The sequence below is a fragment of the Mustela erminea genome, chromosome 12 (assembly GCF_009829155.1).
Source record: "Mustela erminea isolate mMusErm1 chromosome 12, mMusErm1.Pri, whole genome shotgun sequence".
Lineage (NCBI taxonomy): Eukaryota > Metazoa > Chordata > Mammalia > Carnivora > Mustelidae > Mustela > Mustela erminea.
In genome coordinates, this window is record NC_045625.1 from 88,001,208 (window position 1) to 88,025,269 (window position 24,062).

Consider the following 24,062-nt stretch of genomic DNA (forward strand, 5'->3'; position numbering starts at 1 on the left):
TTTGTACAGTGCTAGGTATATAGTAAAAAACATTGAATTGTATGCTTGAAATGGGTGAACTTGAAGGTATGTGAATTATCTCAGTAAAGGTGTAAATAAAGCAATATAGGATATTTTTAGTTTCTTTGAAGGACAAGTTTTTAACCTATTTTATTCATTCATTCATTTATATTCATATGTAACTGACATATTAGCAGCAGATAGACAACACAGTGATTTGACAATTATACACATTATAAAATGCTCACCATGGTAACATCTATCACCATACAAAGTTACCACAATATTATTGACTATATTCCCTATATTGTACTTTACATCCCCATGACTTATTTATTTTACAACTGGAAGTTTGTACCTCTTAATTCCCCTTTACTTATTTTGTCTATTCTCCCCTCCCAACAACCACCAGTTTGTTTTCTCTGTGTTTATTAGTCTGTTCCTTTTTAACTTTTTTGTTAATCTGTTTTGCTTTTTAGATTCTCCGTATAAGTGAAGTATGATATTAGTCTTTCTCTGACTTGTTTCAGTTAGCATAATACCCTTTGGGTCTACCCATGTTGTTGTGAATGGTAAAATTTCATTCTGTTTTATGGCTGAGTAATAATCCATTGTGTATATACACCATACCTTCTTTATCCATTATTCTCTTGATGGACACTTAGGTTGCTTTCACATCTTGGCTGTTGTAAATTATGCTGCAGTAAGCATAGGGGTGCCTGTGTCATTTCAAATTGGGTGTTTTCATTTTCTTTGGATAATACTTAGTAGTGGAATTATATACCCAGTTGTATGGTACTTCTGTTTTTAGTATTTTGAGATTCTCCACACTGTTTTCCATTGTGGCCATGCCAGTTAACAGTCAGTCCTACCAAAAGTGCATAGAAGGTCTCTGTTCTCCACATCTTTGCCAGCACTTGTTATTTTTTGTCTTTTTGACACTAGCCATTCTGACTTGTATGAAGTGATGTCTTAGCGTGATAACCCCCATTCCTTAAAGGAAGAAGCAATTATTTGTTTTCATGCCAAATCAGTATTTTTTTGAATTACTTTACTGATATTATTGGATTAATATTAAAAAATTTTTAATATTTTATTTCTATATTTCTCTGTTTCCTATTATTGCTTCTGCATTCTGCACATAGAAGCAGGCAGCAGATTGATTGTACACTTGTGTTTCTTAATTTTCTGTCTACATTATCATGGTCTTATTCAGATTTTCTTTTGTCCCCAACTTGTATTTACACTGTTAGCTATGTTTTCTGGTTATGGATAATACCTTTCAGTATGCTGGAAGTGGTTGTATGTATACATTTTGTTTCCATTTTAACTATTTGAGGCTGATTGAATATTTTGTCTCCTAGATTTTACTTTCCTTACTGGTATTGTAACGGCAGCAACAGAACCTATCGGTATGGGATATCTCGAGGTGCTGAAACTCCTCTTCTTGACGACTTTGTCATGGCCTACCTTTTTGCTCAGGTATCATTATGTTATCTTACTTGCATATGTGTTAAATGATAAGAATCTTGCTGTGTAGTATAGCTCTTCATCAGGAAAATCTTCATATGTGGGAAAATTGATGTTCTGTCTTGGATAACAGGCACGGAAAGGTAACAGAGTTGAGTCTTCTTATCACTAATTTTTAATCCCATAATTTATACATAATAGAATTTATTTTAAAATGGTTCCCTTTATTGGCCCTTTTGAATTTTTTTAAAGTGTTTTAGGACATTTTAAGGATTTCACAAAGTTTAGATTGAGTTATACAACAGGATTCATGTAGATATGAGTATCTGGAATATAAGACAGTAAAATTTCCTCAGAGAAACTTCTTAAAATTCCTGAACAATTTCAGACTTAATTAGTGGATAGTAAAATGTAAAGAAAGTGGGAAAGTAAACAAAAAGTGAGCTATAGTAGTTGTTTATTTCCTCATAAGAGGATGACTGGGTGTTTTTACTTGATCTGAGAGTTGTGCTATGTTTGTTTATTAATACTGTTATATGAAATTTTTATAGTATATTTGAACATTTTGTAATGCTTCCTTACCTATTACCTTAATTTAAACAGTAATCAAAATGTTCTGTCATTAAATAACTTTTGTTTTTTATGGGCCACAAAACTGAGGAGTAGAAACTAAAGAAAAAGATATTAGTGCTTTTGGGTAAAGATATACTGTTGTTATCCCAAAGATGTCAGATTAAGGAGTTCTGAATCAGATTTGCTAATATCATAGGAAATTATCCCGCAGATCCTCATGGTTCACATTTCTAAGATGCTAGGAAGACTGGTTCAGTTTGTGAGCAACACATTGATAAATATTCCTTTTTTGGGGAGAACAAGCAACTTTTTTTTTTAAACTTTTTTTTATTCTGGTAAAATATACTTAGTAAAAGTTGCCATTTTAACCCTTTTTGGGTGGGGACAGATTGATGGTGTTAAAGCTCATTCACATTGTTTTGTAACCATCACCCTGATTCATCTTTAGAACATTTTTCTTCTTTTTAGATTGAAACTTCTTACCTGTTAAACAGTAACTTGCTGTGCCCTCCCCTTAGCAGCCAACTTCTACTTTCTGTCTCTGTGGATTTGCCTATTCTGGGTGCCTCCCATAAGTAGTAGTATACAGCATTTGCTCTTTTGTGACTGACACATTTCTCTTAGCATAATGTCCTCAAGGTCTTCCATGTCGTTGCGTGTGTTAGAATTTTCTCCTTTTTAAGGGTGATTAAAATTCCTTTGTATCTGTCACATTTTGTTTATCCATTTATCTATTAATAGATTTTTGGGTTGCTTCCACTTTTTGGCTCTTAAGAATAACACTGCTATGAACATGGGTATATAGATATCTCTTTAAGATCCTGCTTTTTGTTCCTTTAAATACATATCTAGAACTGGAATTATTAGATTATTTGGAAATTCTACGTTTAATTTTTTTTTGAGGAACGGATACACTGTTTTCTATGGCAGCTGTTCCATTTTACATTCCACCAGCAGTGTATAAGTATTCCAATTTCTCCACATCCTTGCCAACACTTACTTTCTGTTTTTCTGATAGCTATTTTTCTGTGGAGTGTGGAGTGATACCTTGCTGTGGTTTTAATTTGCATTTCCCTAGTGGTTACTGATGTTGAACATTTTTCTTAAGCTTTTTGACCATTTAAATATCTTCTTTGGGGAACTTCCTTTGCCCATTTTTAAATCAGAATGTTGTCAAGTTGTAAGTGTCCTTTATATATTCTGGATATTAACTCCATGTCAGGTATATGACGTATTTTCTCCCATTCTTTCGTTTGCCTTTCACATTTCTTGATGTGTCCTGTGATGTCCAAAGGTTTTTAATTTTTGATGTAAACAGATTTGTTTCTTTTTTCTTTGATTACCTGTGCTTTTGGTGTCATATCCAAGAAGTCATTACTATCATGAAGCTTTTCCCCTATATTTACTTATAACTGTTTTATTGTTTTAGCCCTTAAGTTTAGATCTTTGATCTGTTTTGAGTTAATTTTTGTTGATGGTGTAAGGTAAGGCGCAATTTTATTCTTTTGCATGTGCATATCCAGTTTTTCCAGCATCACTTGTTGAAAAAGACTGTCTTTTCTCTATTGACTGGTTCTGGTACTCTTGTCAAAAATAATTTGACCACCACCCAACTTTTATATAGCTTCCTTTTTTCAGTAGTCATTGGAAAAAGAGGGAGAGAGAGGCTTTTGAGAATAGATACTATGTGGTTATGACTTTCTGTTGCTTTTATGATTGTATTATATCATCTGTGCTGAAGAACTGATTTTATTTTGGTGGCGTGATAGTTTAAATCCCATTAATAAGACAATTTTTCTAAACTGTTCATCTGCTTTACCCTAAAACTGTGGTATCTAATACTTTTGATTTAGAAAAAATATGATTGATTTCTAATTTTGTCTTCCTAGGAAGGATTTTCTCATCTAGGAAAGCAAAATAATTTCACAATAGAATCGTAAATTGTGTCTAGATAATAAAGACCACATGTAATTTTTCTATTTCTTAATGTTTCTATTTCTCTAAACCTGTGCCCAGAAAAATACATAAGGTAGTAATTAACTTATCCAGATTATTTTGATATCAGGATGGATTATATGCATTTTATAGAATAAAGCATGTTTGACCAGTGACAACATCAGAGTATAAGATTATGTTGATATTTTTTAATAACTAAAAAATAGTTCAGCCACTGAACTATGAAGTCTGTTAAGACACTACTATAGAGGGCACCTGGGTGGCTCAGTGGGTTCAGCCGCTGCCTTTGGCTCAGGTCATGATCTCAGGGTCCTGGGATTGAGTCCCGCATCGGGCTCTCTGCTCAGCAGGGAGCCTGCTTCCTCCTCTCTCTCTCTCTGCCTGCCTCTATGCCTACTTGTGATCTCTCTGTGTCAAATAAATAAATAAAATCTTTAAAAAAAAAAAAGACACTACTATAGAAAGATGGATTTAGAAAAGGTAAGCCAATGAAAGCCAAAAGTTAGATATCCCTTTTAAGTTCATTTTCTTCTGAGGATTGCCTTGATACCATCAAATATGGTGATGCAGCAAATAATTTGCTGCCATGTGAACAATCTTTAATGAATTTCATATACTTGGCAAAAAAATGTCTATTCACTCCATGTTGTTTCTCTGGTTCATTTCTGATTTTGTGTCTGTCACAGTTTTCTTATTTTTCTGGGTGAATGCAGATAAAATTTTTTGGTTCAAATGTTGTCGGCTACCGAGATGAAAAACAATTTAAAAAAAATTTCTTTCTGTTGGGGCACCTGGGTGGTTTGTTGGTTGAGCAGCTGCCTTAGGCTCAGGTCATGATCCCGGAGTACAAGGATTGAGTCCTGCATCGGGCTCCGGCTCCATGGCGAGTCTGCTTCTCTCTCTGACCTTCTCCTCTCTCGTGCTTTCCTTCACTGTTTCTCTCTCAAATAAATAAATAAAATCTTTAAAGAAAAATTTCTTTTAATTTAAATTATCCAATGTATAGTACATCATTAGTTGTTGATATAATGGTCAATGCTTCATTAGTTATGTATAACACCCAGTGCTCATCACATCACATGCCCTCCTTAATGTCCATCACCCAGTTACCCCACCCCTCCACCCACCTCCTGGAGACTCTTGACTCCGGAAAACTACTTTTCTATAGTTACAATTAAAGGCAGTTTTCATTTGTACACCTGCATTTTTGAAAGGAAGTTTAAAAATAGTTGAAAATAGTATGCTTTGGTATTTGGGACTCTGTTTCGGTTGTAATTTTTCTCTAATGAGCATTTGATTGGTTAGTGCTGCTCTTAATGGCTTTTCCTATATTTATTGTCAGAATATCTTCATGATCATAATTTATTATACTTTGGTCCTATGTAAGAGATGGAACAAAAGCAAGGTATTAAAAAGAATGTACCTAGCAATCAGTTACCTTTTTAAAAACTTAAATTCAGTTAATTAACATAGAATACATTGTTTTAGGGCTACAGTTCTGTACTTCGTCAGTCTTATATAATACCAAGTGCTCATTACAACACATCCTCTCTCTAGTGTCCAGCCCTCAGTTATCCCATCCCCCCATCCTCTCCTCCAGCAGCCCTCACTTTGTTTCCTAAGATTAAGGGTCTCTTACGGTTTATTTCCCTCTCTGGTTTCGTCTTGTTTCACTTTTTCCTCTCTTCACCTTGTTTCTTCAATTCCACTTATCAGTGAGATCATATGATGATTGTCTATCTCTGATTGACTATTTCACTTAGCATAATACCCTCTAGTTCCATGCATGTTGTTGCAAATGACAAGTTTTAAATTTTTTGATGGCTGAGTAATATTCCATTGTGTGTGTGTGTGTATATATATCCCACATCATCTTTATCCATTCCTCTGTTGATGGACATCTGGGCTCTTTCCGTAGTTTGGATATTGTGGACATTGCTGCTATAAACTTTGGGGTGCAGGTGCCCCTTCTTTTCCCTACATCCGTGTCTTTGGGTAAATAGCTGGTAGTGCAGTTGGTGGGTTGTAGGGTAGCTCTATTTTTAGCTTTTTGAGGGAACTTCATACTGTTTTCCAGAGTTAGCCATCAGTTATCCTTTTTTTTTTTTTTTTAATTTACTTATTTAACAGATAGATCACAAGTAGGCAGAGAGGCAGGCAGAGATAGAGAGAAGCAGGCTCCCTGCTGAGCAGAGAGCCAGATGCGGGGTTCGATCCCAGGACCCTGGGATCATGGCCTGAGCCAAAGGCAGAGGCTTCAACCTGCTGAGCCACTCAGGTGCCCCAGCCATCAGTTATCTTAATCAGAATAATTTACTTGCCTGTTTCTGTAAGTGTGGTGAGATGAATGTTAGCAAAACAAAATCTAACTCCTTCTGTGAATTAACTTTGTTACCAATATTAAGCTTTTGTTTTGGTTAATACTGGTTACTTCGTGATTTGTGCCTTTTAAATAATATAGTTTTTTTGTACTAAAATGCCTTCTAATTTATTAATAGGAAGTTAGCAAATATAATTTTAAATGTGTATTTATTTCTTTTAATAAAATTATTTTTTTATTTTTTAAAAGATTTTATTTATTTGAGAGAGAGCATGAGCAGGGGGTGGGTAGAGGGAGAAAGAGAAGCAGACTACCTACTGAGCAGGCATGGGTCTCGATCCCAGGACCCTGAGGTCATGACCTGAGCTGAAGGCAGAAGCTTAACCCACTGAACCACCCCTATTTTCTTTTTAATCAAATTATTTTTCAAGAATTTGTGTTAAACTTTAATTTCATGAGACAAGTTATCACATTAAAAGGAAGGAGATATATACACGAAATAAAGAGAGCGACCCTGTATTTCTCTTACCCAGTTTAAAACCTTGTTTAAGGGGTGCCTGAGTGGCTCAGTCTGTTAAGCGTCTGCCTTGGGCTCAGGTCATGATCTCAGGGTCCTGGGAATTGAGCCCTAAGTTGTCATGGTCCCTGCTCAGCAGGAAGTTTATTTCTCTTTCTCCCTCTACCTTTTGCCCCCAGCTTGTGTTTTTTCTTTCTCTCTCAAATAAATAAATAAAATCTTTTACAAAGCTAATAAGACCTTGGTTAAATATTGCTATTTCAGCTAATATTTTAGTTCATACCTTTCTTATCAAGAAAATTGCTATGTTTTTAGAATACTGGTGGTTTTTATGTTTTGACTTTCTTTTCTACCATTATATGTTCAATCTCATTTCCAAATTATCTAGACCAAAATCTTATAATTTCTTGTTTTTCTTTTTCTTCATTTTTATATATAATGATAAAGTTATAAGCTTTTTTTCGGACTCTTTTTGTGTCTTCTGTTCCCTATATCCCTACTTATTTAATTAACTAATATCTATCTTAATTAGATATTTTTATCTAATTTTGTGATTTTTATGTGATTTTTATGTAGAAGATATAATTTGGAGATACAAGTAGGGAAATAGGTTGACATCATATGTACTGTATTCAGTTTCCATTGATAAAAAAAGTTACACTGAAATTTTATGGCAAAATGAAAATCAGTGAAGGAGTTGACATTCTTTTTAAATGCATATATTCTAGAAATTATAGGTTACAATATAATAGATTTAAATGCGATAGTGAAATTTAAGAGATATTTCCTTTTAAATTTTTTTCCTGTAGTGGCGGCATGATTTTTTACATGGATGGATAAAAATACCTGTGACTCATGAAACACAAGAAGAATGTCTTGGAATGGCTGTGTTAGATATGATGAGACTAGCCAAAGAGAAAGATCAGACCCCATTGGACATCTATAGCTCTATCAGGTAGTTTCCTTATGCAAATCCATATACATAAACGTGAACAGTTAGAGTTTTTCTATAATTAATTGCATTTTCTGTGTCAAATCTTTCCAATTTTATAATTAAAAGTCACATGGGTAACTTTTCTTCCTTCTGTACAACACATACTTTGTGAGTCAAATTTATTTTTTCTTTTTTTCTTCTAGTTTTATTGAGATATAATTGTCATTTAGCACTTGTAAGTTTAAGGTGTACATCATCATAATTTGACTTACATATATCTGTGAAATAATTACCAAAATAAGTTTAGTTAATATCCATTATCTCATATAGGTACATAAAAAAGAGAAAGAAAAAGAATTTTTTTTCCTTATGATGAGAACTGTTAGGATCTACTGTGTTAAAAACTTGCGTGTATACCCTATAGTGGTGTTATAGTGATCATATTGTACATTATGCCCTCAGTACTGATTTATCTTAGAGTTAAAAAAAAAATTGAAAGTTGGAGTACTGCAGAAATATCATAGACGTTTGATACCATTAATTTTTTGATCCATTTATTCTAAAAAGGGTAAACAAAGTTAGGGGAGTGAAAAGAGCACCAGGAGGCATAATTTCTGATAGCAAATTCTCAAATTGTCTGTTTTGTCTCAAATAATTCTGAAGCGGTATTTCTCGAATATTGGCCCATAGTTTACTTGAATTTAGTATCACACGAAGTGCCTGCTAAGATTGAATATTTCTGAGTGCTACCCAAGAATTTGGATTCAGTAAATCTGAGGGAAAAACCCACCTATACAAATCTTCACAAGTTCTCCTGGGAATTTTCCTAAAATTTTACACTTTATTGAAGTGTCAGTGACATATAAAATTGGGAGGTGATTGGAAGTGTACTTCGTGGTGGTTTGCTCTATGTATACACCGTGAAAGCACTCCCCCATCTACTTCATTAACACATCCGTCGCCTCGCATATTTATCTTTCCTACTTACCTTTTTTTTTTTTTTTTGGTGAGAACATTTATACACTCCTCTTAGCAAATTTCAGGTCTACAGTATAGTCTTATCAGTCACCATGTTTTATATTAGATCCTTAGATCTTATTCATGTCATAACTGATCCAGCAGATTCTTTTATAAGTGCTTCACACTCCACATTCTCCAGATTACTCTTGTGCTTATTGAATTTTGTCTTGCCTAACAGGATTTTTTGAAATACTTCTTCTACAACCCAGCTTTAATGGCTGTAAGACTTCTACTGTTTTTAAAGGTGTATATGATTATTATAAGAGTTCTTTGAGTTTTTTTTTTAAGTTTGAAGATTAAGTATATGTTTTACATATTGCATACTTAGAATTAGAAGTTTGAGGGTATTATGAATCTGGTTAAAACTCTCTGTATTTCTTGAAATCCTTCTCTCAGTAACTCATTTTAGTTACTCCTTTGCTAAGTGCCTTAAAAACAGTTACATACCCACACTGCAGGGTATCATTTTCTGTTTCCTCTTTGGTTTTAGGTATTCTTGTTGTTATCAGATACCTGTTAAGCCAAGTTCACTCATTTAAAATGAACAACTCATGATTTTTTGTTATTGAATTGTAAGGGTTCTTTACATATTTTGGATACAAGTCTTCAGATGAAAGTTACTATATTTATAATTTGCAAATATATTCCCCATTCTTTGGATTGTTTTTTCACTTTCTTAAAAGTGTCATTCATAATACAGAAGTTTAGATTTTGAAGTAATTTATTTTTTGTTTCTTGTGCCATGACAATTTGATATTAGATGAATAAATTCTCCTGAAGTAAATATGCCTGCCTTGCTTGCCTTTTTAATAATTTAACTCAACTGATGTTTTCTGAATTCACATTTAATGCTTATTTTTGAGAAATAATCAAGAAACTCCACTCAGTGTTAAAATATTCAAGATTGATGGGCGAATAGATGAATGATTAGTTGTTGGCAGAATGAAATACACTGTTTTGTTCCCAGAAAAACCCTGTAGGATATGGATATCTGATTAGCATAATTAAATACATATTCCTCCCCCGACTTTAGAAAAATGCATGTGAAGTGCATCTTTGTGTGCCTATGTGTTAGCTGTGTTTGTGGGTGTGGGTGGACACCTTTTTGTGCATGTGTATGCATTAGATACTTTTCTATATGACACTTCCTAATTAAACATTATGGCTTAGGTATTAGAGCATAGAAAGTGAAGGAAAGGATAACATTTTTGCGTTTTCATTCTTCATGTGCTCTTTAAAATCCTGTCTGCTAACGGGTGGGAAGAAGAGAACTGGAAAATGCAAAGAGTGTTAAGGAGACTGCTGAATTTGTAAACATTAGGCCAGGACCAAGGCCACTTATATAGCTACTGAGCTACTCACCTCATCTCACTGGTCTCCCTTTCTAAAAAACTAAGTAAATAATAATGGAGTTTCTAATGGCCTACTCTAATAATAAGCTGCAGATTTCATTTTATAGTACAAAAAATAATATACAGTTTCTAAGCCAAAGCTCAATTTCAGAACCTTTTGGAACCTCAATTTTAGCATTCTTTAAAAACTCAAATAAGAAAAGCATGAAAAAAAAATGTTTTATGCTTCAAGAGTTAACCTTTCTCTTGGAAAAATTTTGTGTTTCTAACAAGTCTGGTTCTGAAAGCATGATGCTGAAGTGGATTCACCATGTTCAAGAACCACACATGCCTATGGTATTCCCAAAGGAAGCATTTCTGGTCCTTTATGCCAGGCATCAATGTGGAAACTTTGTTTTATGTTGTTATTTTAAATTACTCTTTTTATATCCAAATACGCCTTATTAAAAAGTAACCATTGGTGATTATATATTTTGCATTTTTGAAAAATGTTTATATAAATTGTATTCGGATTTAGTAAGTCTCTTGGTAACTAATGTTTTTGACAGAAGTAGTTTAGCAAGAGTCATTTGTATTCGGATTCTATTTTTTAAGTCTTTTCAGTGTTTATTCTAAACTTCCTGAGGCTCTCCTCTATATCTAGACTTTTTAGATTTCATATATCTATTTATTTAGAAATATATAATTGTTAGGAACAAAAGTGTGACTTGTAATATCTGAAAAAAAAAAAAGAGTAGAATTTGATGACAGAGAGAGGGGAGTGATGGAGTGTGTAGAGACTCATGGAAAAGGCCTTGTAGCAGAAGGGAGAGTGAAGAGAATCAGTATGGCTAGACCCCGAAGAGTTAGGAGGGGCAAAGCAGGGACTAGATCAGAACCTACAGAACCTTAGAGCCATGTTGACAAGGTTATGAGCACTCAGAAACCATAGAAGGGTATTAAGCAATGGTGAAATGATTAGATTTGTGATTCTGAAAGATCCCCATGAGTCCAGTGTAGAAAAAAAAGTCAGACAATGGTCAGAGTAGATGGAAATGCTATTTGTTCAGAGACAAAAACCATTGCAGTATTTTCTTCCAGGCAATGTGGTTAGTAATGAGTTAGTAATGAGAAAAATGGGTAACTAAGAGAAGTATTTAGGAGGGGAACTCATGGGAACATGCTGATGAATGGAATAATGGGAGTCAAAGGAGAAGGCCGCATCAAGGATTATTCCCAGGTCTTGGGTGAATTGCAGTGCTATTTACTAGATAGGAAATGCTGTAAGAGGATCTTTTAGGGGAGAACATCAGTAGGACTTATGAGTTGGGTTTGACGTATTGTTTAAGGAGATTTTGAGACATTTAAATTAAATGATAGAATGACTTGCCTCCAGAAGATAGGAGTGTGGAGTTGAGAGGTCATTGCTAAAGACAGGTATCAGAGTCATTTGCATATAGAGAATCTAGAGAGAGAGAGTTTAAATAATAAGAGAAGAGGGTCTTAAATCCTGAGGAACTTCAATATTAATCACTAGGTAGGAGTGAAGGTAAAAAGGAGATTGAGAAGTATCCCAAGAGATAGGAATAAAGTGAGGAAAGCTGAGGGGAGAAAGCTGAAGGAGAGAATGATCAGCAATGTTGGATGCTGAGGAAGAATGGCAAGGGAGATGAATATGGGAATTTGGTTTAAACAACATGAAAGTTTTTCTTGATTTTTAACAAAAGCATTTTCTATGGAATGATGGAATAGAAGCTAGACTGGAGTGAATTGAAGAGTAAGTGGAAATGACTGTATAAACTCTTTCAAAATTAGGCCAGATAGGCTGTAGCTGAGGGAGATATGCAGGACAAAGAAATTTTACATTTAAGTTGGAATGAACATTAGTCTTTTGTGGCTCGAAGAGAAATAAGAGTAAAAGTCCCCAGAGTAAATGTATATTAGTGGAAGAAAGAGGCTATAGGTAAATACGTGCCCAGAAAGTGGCGTTACCTTGCTGGTTTATAGCTCATTTGTTGGAACAGATAGGGAGGAGGAGGGAATGAGTGCACATGAATGTGGATTTGCTAGTGGAATGTTGAGGGAACTCTGCTCAGAGAAGCTTTTTTTCCTCCCTAAGAAAGAGATGAAGTCATGTGGTGAACATAAGGAGGAATACAGCTGAGGTTTGAGGCGGAAGAAAGGTAGGCAGTTTGAGAAGATTGGAGAGGGTTTGACATAGTTGTGGAACTTGGGAGAATTAGTTGAACAGAGAAGTGTTGAAAAATTGGTCGTGCTGAAAGCATGTTTGAAATTGGTCGTGATGAATTTATGCTGCTGTGTCTGCCTTATCAAATGACTCTCCAGCCCCTCTGCCGCCTGGGTACAAAGCTGAATGTTCCTCAGCCAGGTTCAGGGAGAGTAGGGGAGGGAAGAAGCCATGGTATGCTAGTAAATGCATAACAACCAGTTCTCAAAAAAACCCAAACCCCAAAGGTGTGATTGGTTTGCCATTTTTGCTGGTATCCATGGTATAAATCCTGCATATGGCCAGTTTCAGGGTATCAACCTGATGTGCCTGAATGTAGAATTGGGAAGAGATGAGCAATAGCAAATCTTTTACATCACTCATGTACGAGTGATGTAAATAACCTCAAAAGCATAGGTAGTAATAAAGTGTAAAAATTTAAAATGTAAAATAATTAGAAAGTGATACATTTTGAGTATTCCCTATATTTTTACTATAATTGTAACCATAGAACTTAAATTTTAATGATGGCTCTTTAGCAGTCAACTCAATAGTCCTAAACTGTAAGCTCTCAGCGTGAGACAGCTGGAGCACTAAGACTAGTCACATACAGAATAGAGTGAGAAGTGATCTCATGGGGTGGTGGTGCACAGAATGCTGTCTGACAGTGGGGAGTAGTATTGTAATGTAGTCCTAGAGAAAGGTTTTCTGGATTTGATGATGCTTGAGCTGAGACTTTTGGAATGAGTTAGAACCAACCAGGTAGGAGATGGTGATGGGAAGGATTAGCATAGGTGAAGGCATGGAAATTTAATGCAGTTGCACCTTCAGAAATAAAATGGTCTTCATTTGTCAGATATTTGAGTAGGAGGAAAGTCATCATCTCTCTTCTTTTTTTTTTTTTTTTTTTTTAAAGATTTTGTTTATTTGTCAGAGAGAGGGAGAGAGAGCAAGCACAGGCAGACAGAGTGGAAGGCAGAGGCAGAGGGAGAAGCAGGCTCCCCGCCGAGCAAGGAGCCCGATGCGGGACTCGATCCCAGGACTCTGGGATCATGACCTGAGCCGAAGGCAGCTGCTTAACCAACTGAGCCACCCAGGCGTCCCATCATCTCTCTTCTTTAGGGTATTTTACATAGACATAGAATTACAGAAGCATCAGAACATTTCTAAGTAGAATTGTTTTGAAGGCAAAGGAATTATTAGGAGTTATTGAAAAGGGCCTAGAAAATAGTATATACAAAAGAAGTATGTTTGCATAATGAACAACAAAATGTAGCAATTTCCAGAATTCAGATAAATTTTGGTGTAAGCATCATAGGAAATATTGCAACATGGTGCCAAAAAATTGATGTATAAGATAATCAGAGGAAACAAATTTTTAGAGACTCCATTATTAACTAGACTAAGTCTTCATTTCATTAGGGGAAGAAAATTAACATATCCTATTCTAAACATTTATGGTGACTCAGAGAATTTTTATATGTATTCACATCATCAGTTAAAACCTTAATATTAGGGGCGCCTGAGTGGCTCAGTAGGTTGAAGCCTTTGCCTTCAGCTCGGGTCATGATCCCAGGGTCCTGGGATTGAGCCCCACATCGGGCTCTCTCCTCGGTGGGGAGCCTGCTTCCTCCTCTCTCTCTGCCTGCCTCTCTGCCTGCTTGTGATCTCTCTCTGTCAAATAAATAAATAAAATCCTTAAAAAAAAAAAAACTTAATATTGTACACGTGGTGGCTGTGTCACCTTTCTCTGCTTGACCACTGTGTGGTAGCAGTTACCAGTCATGGAGAAAGGTGGTAGTTTCTCTCCCAGTGTCGTTTTAGATTTATCTTCCAATTTGTTTTGTTTTTCTGTGTGTGCTCTTTATCCCCAGCTACAAGACATTCTTACCAAAATGTGTTCGAGCAAAGATCCAAGACTATCATATTTTGACAAGGAAACGAATAAGGTACAGATTTCGCAGATTTATTGAGCAGTTCAGCCATTGCAAAGCCACTGCCAGAAACTTGAAACTTAAGTATCTTATAAATCTGGAAACTCTTCAGTCAGCCTTCTACACAGAGCAATTTGAAGTAAAAGAACCTGGAAGAGGTCCTTCAGGTGAGGAGATTTTTGCAACCATTATAATAACTGGAAACGGTGGAATTCAGTGGTCAAGAGGGAAACATAAAGAAAGTGAGACACTGACAGAACAGGTAATCCTTAATGATACGTTCTCATTCTTTGTTAATTTAAGTGAATGGCAATAGAAGCAGAGTAATTTTACTCATTGGAAACATGGTCTTGTAATTCTCTTCTCTCATTGATAGAAGAGGAAGTTTTTAGTAGTGTGAAACCATCAAGGTCATATCTATAATTCTTTTCTCATTGTTCTTAAATGGTTTTTTTTTTTTTTTTTTTTTTCTTTCTTAAATGGTTTTTTATTTAGTTTTTTTAATGACAAATATTACTAATGGTTTTCTTATAGTTTTCGAAAAGGCTTGAATTCTAAAAGTGATTTTTAAGGTAGTTTTGCCTCTTTAAAATTTTGCTGTTACTGGTAATGGGCACAATCATAAAATTTAATTGGAAAAAGTTAATTTTAATTGATTTTATGATGATGCATTCATTTTTTTAAGGTCTGTACTCTAAGTTTAAGTTTGTTCATATCTCTGTTGTTCTTAGATTATTAGACATTTATTTACCTTTACCTTTCTTCTTTGGTGATTAAACTTACAGTTTTCTGACAATGGTTCCTATTGACATTGATTGGATTGAAGGGAACTGTAACATAATTAGATTCCTGGTACCTTTAATGCTCTCATTTTTAAGTCAGAGCAAGATATGGTTAAGTCTTAGGGTTGGATTATTGAGGGAGAGAATCCCATTTAGTTACTATCAGTACTTTTTTATTTTAAAGAATTTGGAATGCATGTTGTTATGTCCTTCTTGTTTTAAAATGGCTCCCTTAGTTTTACCTGTTTTTAATTTCAAATGCTCTTAATTATAGGATTTACAGTTATATTGTGACTTCCCTGATATTATTGATGTTACTATTAAGCAAGCAAGCCAAGAAGGCTCAAATGAAAGTAGAATTGTAACTATACATAAGCAAGATGGTAAAAATCTGGTAAGTTTACTTTATAACCAAATAATGATTATGCTTGTTGTCAGAAAATCTTAATACTGAAGTTATTTTCTCCTAGGAATTCTGATTATAGTTTTAAATATAGCTCTAAACATAAATTATCAGTTTAGTAAGGTTTTGGTCACATCTAGCTCTTGTATTGCTACCAATACTATATTCCCAGAGTTTCTTAAACATTAATGTATTTTTCATTCATTTTTATGATTAGCAAGGCAACAGTCATTTCCCCCAAAGCCCCATTACTCTGGATTGTGCTAATTCCCTGTTGTAATGCTCACTCTGGACTATATTCTTTTTTTTTTTTTTTTTTTCCCAGTAGGGATGTGCATAATTCCACTAGTACTGCCTAATTAAAAGAGAAAAATTAAAACAATGCTTTCTGGGATTCACGTAACAGTGTAAACCAATCCCAAGTTAGCCCTACCCAAGCTAAAACACATGATTGGTTCTAAAAGATTAATTTCTTGAGGAATCTCCACACTGTTCTCCAAAGAGACTACACCAACTTGCATTCCCACCAACAGTGTAAGAGGGTTCCCCTTTCTCCACATCCTCTCCCACACATGTTGTTTCCTGTCTTGCTAATTTTGGCCATTCTAACTGGTGTAAGGTGATATCTCAATGTGGTTTTAATTTGAATCTCCCTGATGGCTAGTGATGATGAACATTTTTTCATGTGTCTGATAGCCATTTGTATGTCTTTATTGGAGAAGTGTCTGTCCATATCTTCTGCCCATTTTTTGATATGATTGTCTGTTTTGTGTGTGTTGAGTTTGAGGAGTTCATTATAGATCCTGGATATCAACCTTTTGTCTGTACTGTCATTTGCAAATATCTTCTCCCATTCTAAGGGTTGCCTCTTTGTTTTCTGACTGTTTCCTTTGCTGTGCAGAAGCTTTTGATTTTGATGAAGTCCCAAAAGTTTATTTTCGCTTTTGTTTCCTTTGCCTTTGGAGACATATCTTGAAAGAAGTTGCTGTGGCTGATATCAGAGGGATGACTGCCTATGTTCTCCTCTAGGATTCTGATGGATTCCTGTCTCACATTGAGGTCTTTTATCCATTTTGAGTTTATCTTTTTGTATGGTGTATTCCTCAAGAAATTAAAAATAGAACTTCCCTATGACCCGGCCATTGCACTCCTGGGTATTTACCCCAAAGATACAGATGTAGTGAAAAGAAGGGCCATCTGTACCCCAATGTTTATAGCAGCAATGGCCACGGTCGCCAAACTGTGGAAAGAACCAAGATGCCCTTCAACAGATGAATGGATAAGGAAGATGTGGTCCATATACACTATGGAGTATTATGCCTCTATCAGAAAGGACGAATAACCCAACTTTTGTATCAACATGGATGGGACTGGAAGAGATTATGCTGAGTGAAATAAGTCAAGCAGAGAGAGTCAATTATCATATGGTTTCACTTATTTGTGGAGCATAACAAAAAGCATGGAGGACATGGGGAGTTAGAGAGAAGGGGGTTGGGGTAAATTGGAAGGGGAGGTGAATCATGAGAGACTATGGACTCTGAAAAACAATCTGAGGGTTTTGAAGTGGCGGGGGTGTGGGAGGTCGGGGTACCAGGTGGTGGGTATTATAGAGGGCACGGATTGCATGGAGCACTGGGAGTGGTGAAAAAATAATGATACTGTTATGCTGAAAATAAATAAATGAAAAAAAAAGACAAAAAAATAAAAGAATAATTTTTTCTCTTTCTTTGATTAGCTCTGGAAAACCCATATATTTTTAAATTTTTTTAATGTCAAATACAATGTGATTTTAGTTTCAGATGTACTGCGTCATGATTTGACAATTCTATACTTTGCACAGTGTTTGCCATGATAAATGTAATTAGAAATACCACTTACTGTAATTGAAAGGGAAGAAGTAAATTCCTGTATAATCTTCTCTTAAACTGGGTTACTTACGTGACTCTTTTTTTCTTTTTAACTCCGATGTTTTTTGACCTCCTGGCTGAAATGTCACATTAATGTTATTTGTTCGTTTAACTTCAGTATTTGTATGCTATCTCTCTATTCTATGGTTATATTTACTAAAATTATAACTAACTTGTAATTCACTTTAGTCAGCATACTTAACTGTTCTTAGGTAAAAATATGTAAATAGTGTATAACCACTACCTACTAGGCTATGAGCTTCTTCAATGTAAGGGTCATTTTGGGCTATGCGTTTTTACCCTCTGCACCTTGCATAATACTCTAGGCCCCACTTTAGAAAGAGCTTGATCTGTATTTTATGGATCAGTGGAAGGATGATTAATAACTTTCAACCACAATGTGGAATTAAGAGAAGAAATATTTATTCTGTAAATATCAAAACTACACATGTGTATTGTATAAATACACCTAAATACTTATAAGCATACCCTGGAGATATGGTGGATTCATTTCTGGGCCACCACAATAAAACAAATACCACAATAAAGTGAGTCAAATGAATTTTTTTTTTTGGTTTCCTAGTGCATATAAAAGTTATGTCTATACCAAACTGTAGTCTACTAAGTATGCAGTAGCATTAAATCTGAAAAAAATGTACATGCCTTAATTAAAAATACTTTATTGCTAAGAAGTGCTGAGCATCATCTGAGCTTTCAGACAGTTATAATATTTTTGCTGATGGAGGATCTTGTCTCAGTGTTAATGGCTGCTAACTGATCAAGGTGCTGTTTGCTAAAGGTTGGGGTAGGCTATGGCAATTACTTAAAATAAGGTAACAATGAAGTTTGCCCAGTTGACTCTTCCATTGACAAGTGATTTCTCTGTAGCGTGTAGTGCTGCTTGATAGCTTTTTAATTTAATTTAATTTTTTTCAGTGTCCCAAATTCATTGTTTATGCACCATACCCAGTGCTCCATACAATACGTGCCCTCCATAATACTCACCATCCAGCCCCCTCACCCTCTCCCCTCCAAAACCCTCAGTTTGTTTCTCAGAGTCCACAGTCTCTCATGGTTTGTCTCCCCCTCCAGTTTCCCCCAACTCACTTCTCCTCTCCATCTCTCAATGTCTTCCATGTTATTCCTTATGCTCCACAAGTAATTGAAACTATATGATAATTGACTCTCTCTGCTTGACTTATTTCACTCAGCATAATCTCTTCCAGTCCCATCCATGTTGATACAGAAGTTGGGTATTCATCCTTTCTGATGGAGACATAATACTCCATAGTATATATGGACCACATCTTCCTTATCCATTCATCTGTTGAAGGGCATCTTGGTTCTTTCCACAGTTTGGCAACCGTGGCCATTGCTGCTATGAAAATTGGGGGGTACAAATGGCCCTTCTTTTCACTTCATCTGTATCTTTGGGGTAAATACCCAGTAGTGCAATTGCAGAGTCATAGGATAGCTCTATTTTTAATTTTTTAAAGAATCTGCACACTGTTTTCCAAAGTGGCTGCACTAACTTGCATTCCCACCAGTAGTGTAAGAGGGTTCTAAGCCAGGGTTCCTCTTTCTCCACATCCTTTCCAACACTTGTTTACTGTCTTGTTAATTTTGGCCATTCTAACTGGTGTAAGTTGGTACCAATGTGGTTTTGATTTGAATCTCCCTTATGGATAATGATGATGAACATTTTCTCATGTGTCTGTCAGCCATTTGTATATCTTCTTTGGAGAAGTATCTGTTCGTGTCGTCTGCCCATTTTTTGACATGATTATCTGTTTTGTGTATGTTGAGTATGAGGAGTTCTTTATAGATCTTGGATATCAGCCCTTTGTCGGTAGTGTCATTTGTGAATATCTTCTCCCATTCCATGGGTTGCCTCTTTGTTTTGTTGATTGTTTCCTTTGCTGTGCAGAAGCTTTTGATCTTGATGAAGTCCCAAAAGTTCATTTTTGCTTTTGTTTCCTTTGCCTTTGGAGACATATCTTGAAAGAAGTTGCTAAGGCCGACGTCGAAGAGGTTATTGCCTGTGATGTCCTCTAGGATTTTGATAGATTCCTGCCTCACGTTGAGGTCTTTTTGCTTGATAGCTTTTTACCCACAGTAGAATTTCTTTCAAAACTGTGGAGTCCATCCTCTCAAACCAAGTTGCTGCTCTTTCAACTAAGTTGAGGTAATATTCTAAATCCTTTCTTACTATTTCAATAATCTTCACATTTTCACCACAAGGAGGTTCCATTTAAAAAAAAACAAACACTTTCTTTGCTTATCCATAGGTAGCAGCTCCTTATCCATTGAAGTTATATCAGGAGATTGCAACCACATTTAAATTTTTTATTTATTTTTTAAAAGATTTTATTTATTTATTTGAGAGAGGGGGAGAGAAAGAGAACTAGAGCTCACATGTGCAGTCGGGGGTAGGGGAGAAAGAGAGGCAGAGAATGCAAGCAGGCTCCTCACCAAGCACAGAGCCTGATGTGGGGCTCAATTCCAGGACCCATGAGATCATGACCTGAGCTGAAATTACGACTCAGAGGCTCAGCTGATTGAGCCACCCATGTGTCCCACATTTTCAGCTCCACTTTTAATTCTTTTGCTATTTCCACCACTGCTGCAATTATTTCTTCCCCTGAAGTCTTGAACACCTCAAAGTCATCTGTGAAGGTTGGAATCAACTTCTTCCAAATACCTCTTCATGTTGATATTTTGACCTCTTCCCTTGAATCCCAAATATTCTAACTGACATCTGGAATGTTGACTCCTTTCTGGAAGGTTTTCACTTGATGGCTCAGATCATACAGAGGAATCACCATCTATGGCAGCAATAGCCTTAAGAAATGTATTTCTTAAATAATAAGACTTGAATACTAAAATGACTCCTTGATCACAGGCTGCTGAATGGATGTTATGTTAGTAGGAATGAAAACATTAGTCTCATTGTTCATCTCCAAGATGTATGAGCAAATGCTATGGGAAAAGTGGCACTGATAGACTTGCTTTTGATGCAGTGTTTCCTCAAACCTTCAATGTATGTGTTTGTTTTTAAAAAGGGCAGTATCTGAGAAATGCACTAAATGAATTGCACTGAAACAGGATATGCCTTCATTCTGTAAATGTGGTATTTATAAAAGAGTAAGTATGTCTAGAAGAATTTATTGATACTTATGAGGACATGGTGTAGTAACGTAAGGAACTTCTTTATGGGATGGTATTTGGACCTCTTGGCTATATTTTTAAGTCTACAACATAGAGAGGTTAAGTAACTTTCCAAGTTCATAGTATTAGTTAAGTGATAGGATCTGTGTAAAACCAAATGCATGATTTGACAACTTAAGCCCATCACTGTGACAGTGCTGTTTGTTGAGTAGTCCTGAAGTTCCTCAAAGTATTGTATTTACATTTTGTTAGAATCCCTCTAAAGATTAATTTGGGAAGAATGTATATTTACCATATTACATTTTCTATTTAAGGGATACATCATATTTCTCTTTGTATCCAAGTATTGTGTTTTCAGTAACCTTTTGTCCTCTAAGATTTTATTTATTTATTTGACAGAGAGAGAGAGCGAGCACAAGTAAAGAGCAGCAGGCAGAGGGAGAGGGAGAAACAGGTTCCCCGTGAGCAGGGAGCCCAGTGCGGGGCTTGATCCGGGGGTCCTGGGATCACGACCTGAGCCGAAGGCAGACGCTTAACAAACTGGGAGCCATCTGGGTGTCCATGTATTTCAGTAACTTGATGGTTTTATTCATATCGATGCATCATGTTTCTTCCTGAGTTTTATTCATGATATATTATGCTTTTTCTGTCACTTAATAGGATTCAGAACCTTTTCTTAATATATATTTTTCTAACACATTATTGCTAGATATGAGAAATAAATTTTTGCTTATTATTTCCTTTTTCTAGGGTTATATATTAGTTACACTTTTAAAAAAAACATCCTTTTACTCTACTCTGACATTTTTCTTTGTCTTTCTTTCTCTCTTTTAAAAAAATATGGTAAAATACATTTCATGAAATTTAGCATCGCGATTTAGCTCTTCTGCTTCTGGGTATATATCCAAAGGAAACAGAATCACTACCTCAAAGAGATTTTGTACCCCCATGTTCATTGCAGTGCCCTTGGATGTTATCAATTTTAAAATATTTTGCCAAACTGATGGGACAAAAATTGCTATCCTATGTTATATTTCATTTCCTTAATTAGAACCTGAGTTGGAGAAATTTCTCTGTGTTTACAGACCGACTGTGTCTCTTTATTGTGTATTATCTTTTCATATGCTTTGACTCATTTTCTTTTGTTTTTAATTGATCTATAGCTTTTTTTCTCAATATATATATATTGCATATTAATCCTTTGATGTACAGATTTACAGTTCCCCAGTCTTTTAACATTGTTTATGGTATCTTTTTTAGTACCTATTTTTACTTTTTTTTTTTTTTTTTGAGAGAGAGAGAGAGAAAGAGAAAGCTTGAGCAGGTATGGGGAGGGGTAGAGGGAGAGGGAGAAAATCTTAAGCAGGCTCCATGCCCAGTGCGGAGCCAGACATGGGGCTCAGTGTCACAACCTTGAGGTCATGACCTGAGCCAAAATCCAGAGTTGGGCCCTTAATCAGCTGAGCCATCCAGGCATCCCTAGTACCTATTTTTATGGCCTAATTGTGTTAATTCTGTTATAGTTCTGATACATCATACACTCTCTCATTAATTACACTTTTGGGATAAATCTGTATTCTGTGTTCTCATTATGACTAAATATTGTTCATTGCTGAGGCAAGTAGTAGTATTCTGTAAACACATTTCCATTCTTACACAGGTTTTTGTTTTTCTGGGGATTAATCATTACTTCAACTTTTTTCCTTCGTATGTATCCTTTCTCTGTATCTCTTTCTGTTTCCAGTGAGCACTCTGAAGTAGCTCACTTCTCAACACATCGTTTTACATAGTGAAACATTATATGACTTATGTTTCTTTCCTGGAAAAGTCACTTTGAGATCACTGGTTTTGCTCTCTCCTCTGGACTGGAAGCTCTTTTGACCTTCACAGCTGTCATCTTTGGGTATCCTACTCTTATCATCCTGGGAGTTATCTTGTCTGTCTACGTGGATCCCTGGTTTTCTGAATCTCATATTTGTCTTGTTTTTCCTGCCAGTACCTATTGGTATTTTTGTTGGGATTGTGACAAATTAGAAAATTAATTTAGGGAGGATTTTTACAACTTCATGATGTTGAATTTTCCTACCCAATAACATGGTAAATCTCTATATTCAAATAAAAAGTTACATTTTGACAATAGAGTTTTGAATTATTTAAAAAATTATTTTGCCCATTTTTTGGTGAAGTTTAATATTAGATATTATCTTTGTATATGTACTGGTATAAATGAGGCTATTTTTTCATTATATAATCTAATTGACTATTTTTTACATATGTGAAAGCTGTTTTTTGTATCCTACTATCTTAAGGAATTAATCTTTGTGTTGTAGTAGTTTTATAATGGTCTTCTTTTGTATTTCCCAAGTATACAATCATATAATCTCCAAATTGAGATTGTTCTACCTCCATGTTTCCAATTTCTATTCTTATATTTCTTTCTGTGGCCTGATTATGTTAATTAAGTACTATGCAATGCATTAAGTATTGGACTTTCTGTCTTACTCCTGATTTGAGGAGAAGTTGCTTCTTTCATTAAATAAGGTGTTTTTCCATTAGATGTTGCATTTTAGGCTGATTATATGCTCACTTACGTATGTATGATACAATCATAAGATACCTATGTATGATTTGATTTAGACTACATACCTTTGAACTTACGTCATGAATGTTTTAACCTTAGCCATGTATACTTGGTATATAAAAATAAATGCTCATTATTTCTAATTAGTACCAACTTTTGTATCAGACTAGATAGATTTCTCATTGAGATGACTGACATATTTGTCTAATAGGATTATGGGAAATATAGTAAAATTATGGGTGAAAAGTGAACTGGAAATATATAAGCCCGTATTTGAGAGGGTCTTAAATATCATACACAAGAACTTACAATTCAGATTGGGTAATTTGGGAGCCACAAAAGACATTTGAGCAATTTAGAAGAAAATTAATTTGGGAAATTAATCTAACAACATGAAGTGAATTTTTTAGTATATGTGCTGCCGAAGTGAGCACCATGAAGTGAATTTTTAATATGTAACATGCAGTTGACTTTCCAAATGGTACTGATTATTTCCTTTTCTTTTCTTTGTTTAGGAAATTGAACTTAGCTCATTAAAAGAAGCTTTGTCCTTTGTGTCATTAATTGATGGCTATTACAGATTAACCGCAGATGCACATCATTACCTCTGTAAAGAAGTAGCACCTCCAATGGTTCTTGAAAATATACAAAGCAACTGTCATGGCCCAATTTTGTGAGTAATACTGAGTTTAAAAGTAAATTTTTTAAAAAGTCAATGAGATACTAACAATTTTACATAATGAAATGATACATGTAGGTTTAGGAGTTGAGGAACCAAAATACTATCTTATGTGGCTGAAATTTCTTTTTTTTTTTAAACAAAAGTTTGCAATTAGATTACATAATAATTAGAATTATTTAGGATATCATTTACGGTCTATATGCCACTCTATAATACTTAATTATTATAAGTATAATAATAATAACTGACTTTTTGTT

At 35.1% G+C, this 24,062-nt stretch overlaps 1 protein-coding gene across 2 annotated transcripts in view; it reads left to right on the forward strand.

Annotated features, from left to right (window-relative positions):
- JAK2 (Janus kinase 2) overlaps nucleotides 1-24,062 on the forward strand; it is a 133,418-nt gene that overhangs the window by 71,949 nt on the left and 37,407 nt on the right. For both annotated transcript variants that reach the window (XR_004277243.1, XM_032306347.1), the window contains exons 4-8: nucleotides 1,365-1,482; nucleotides 7,646-7,791; nucleotides 14,223-14,544; nucleotides 15,339-15,458; nucleotides 23,639-23,796. Coding sequence is in view for 1 of the 2 variants with exons in the window: in XM_032306347.1 (XP_032162238.1) it covers nucleotides 1,365-1,482; nucleotides 7,646-7,791; nucleotides 14,223-14,544; nucleotides 15,339-15,458; nucleotides 23,639-23,796 (864 nt within the window). In the remaining variant the exon portion in view is untranslated. The remainder of the gene's footprint in view (nucleotides 1-1,364; nucleotides 1,483-7,645; nucleotides 7,792-14,222; nucleotides 14,545-15,338; nucleotides 15,459-23,638; nucleotides 23,797-24,062) is intronic.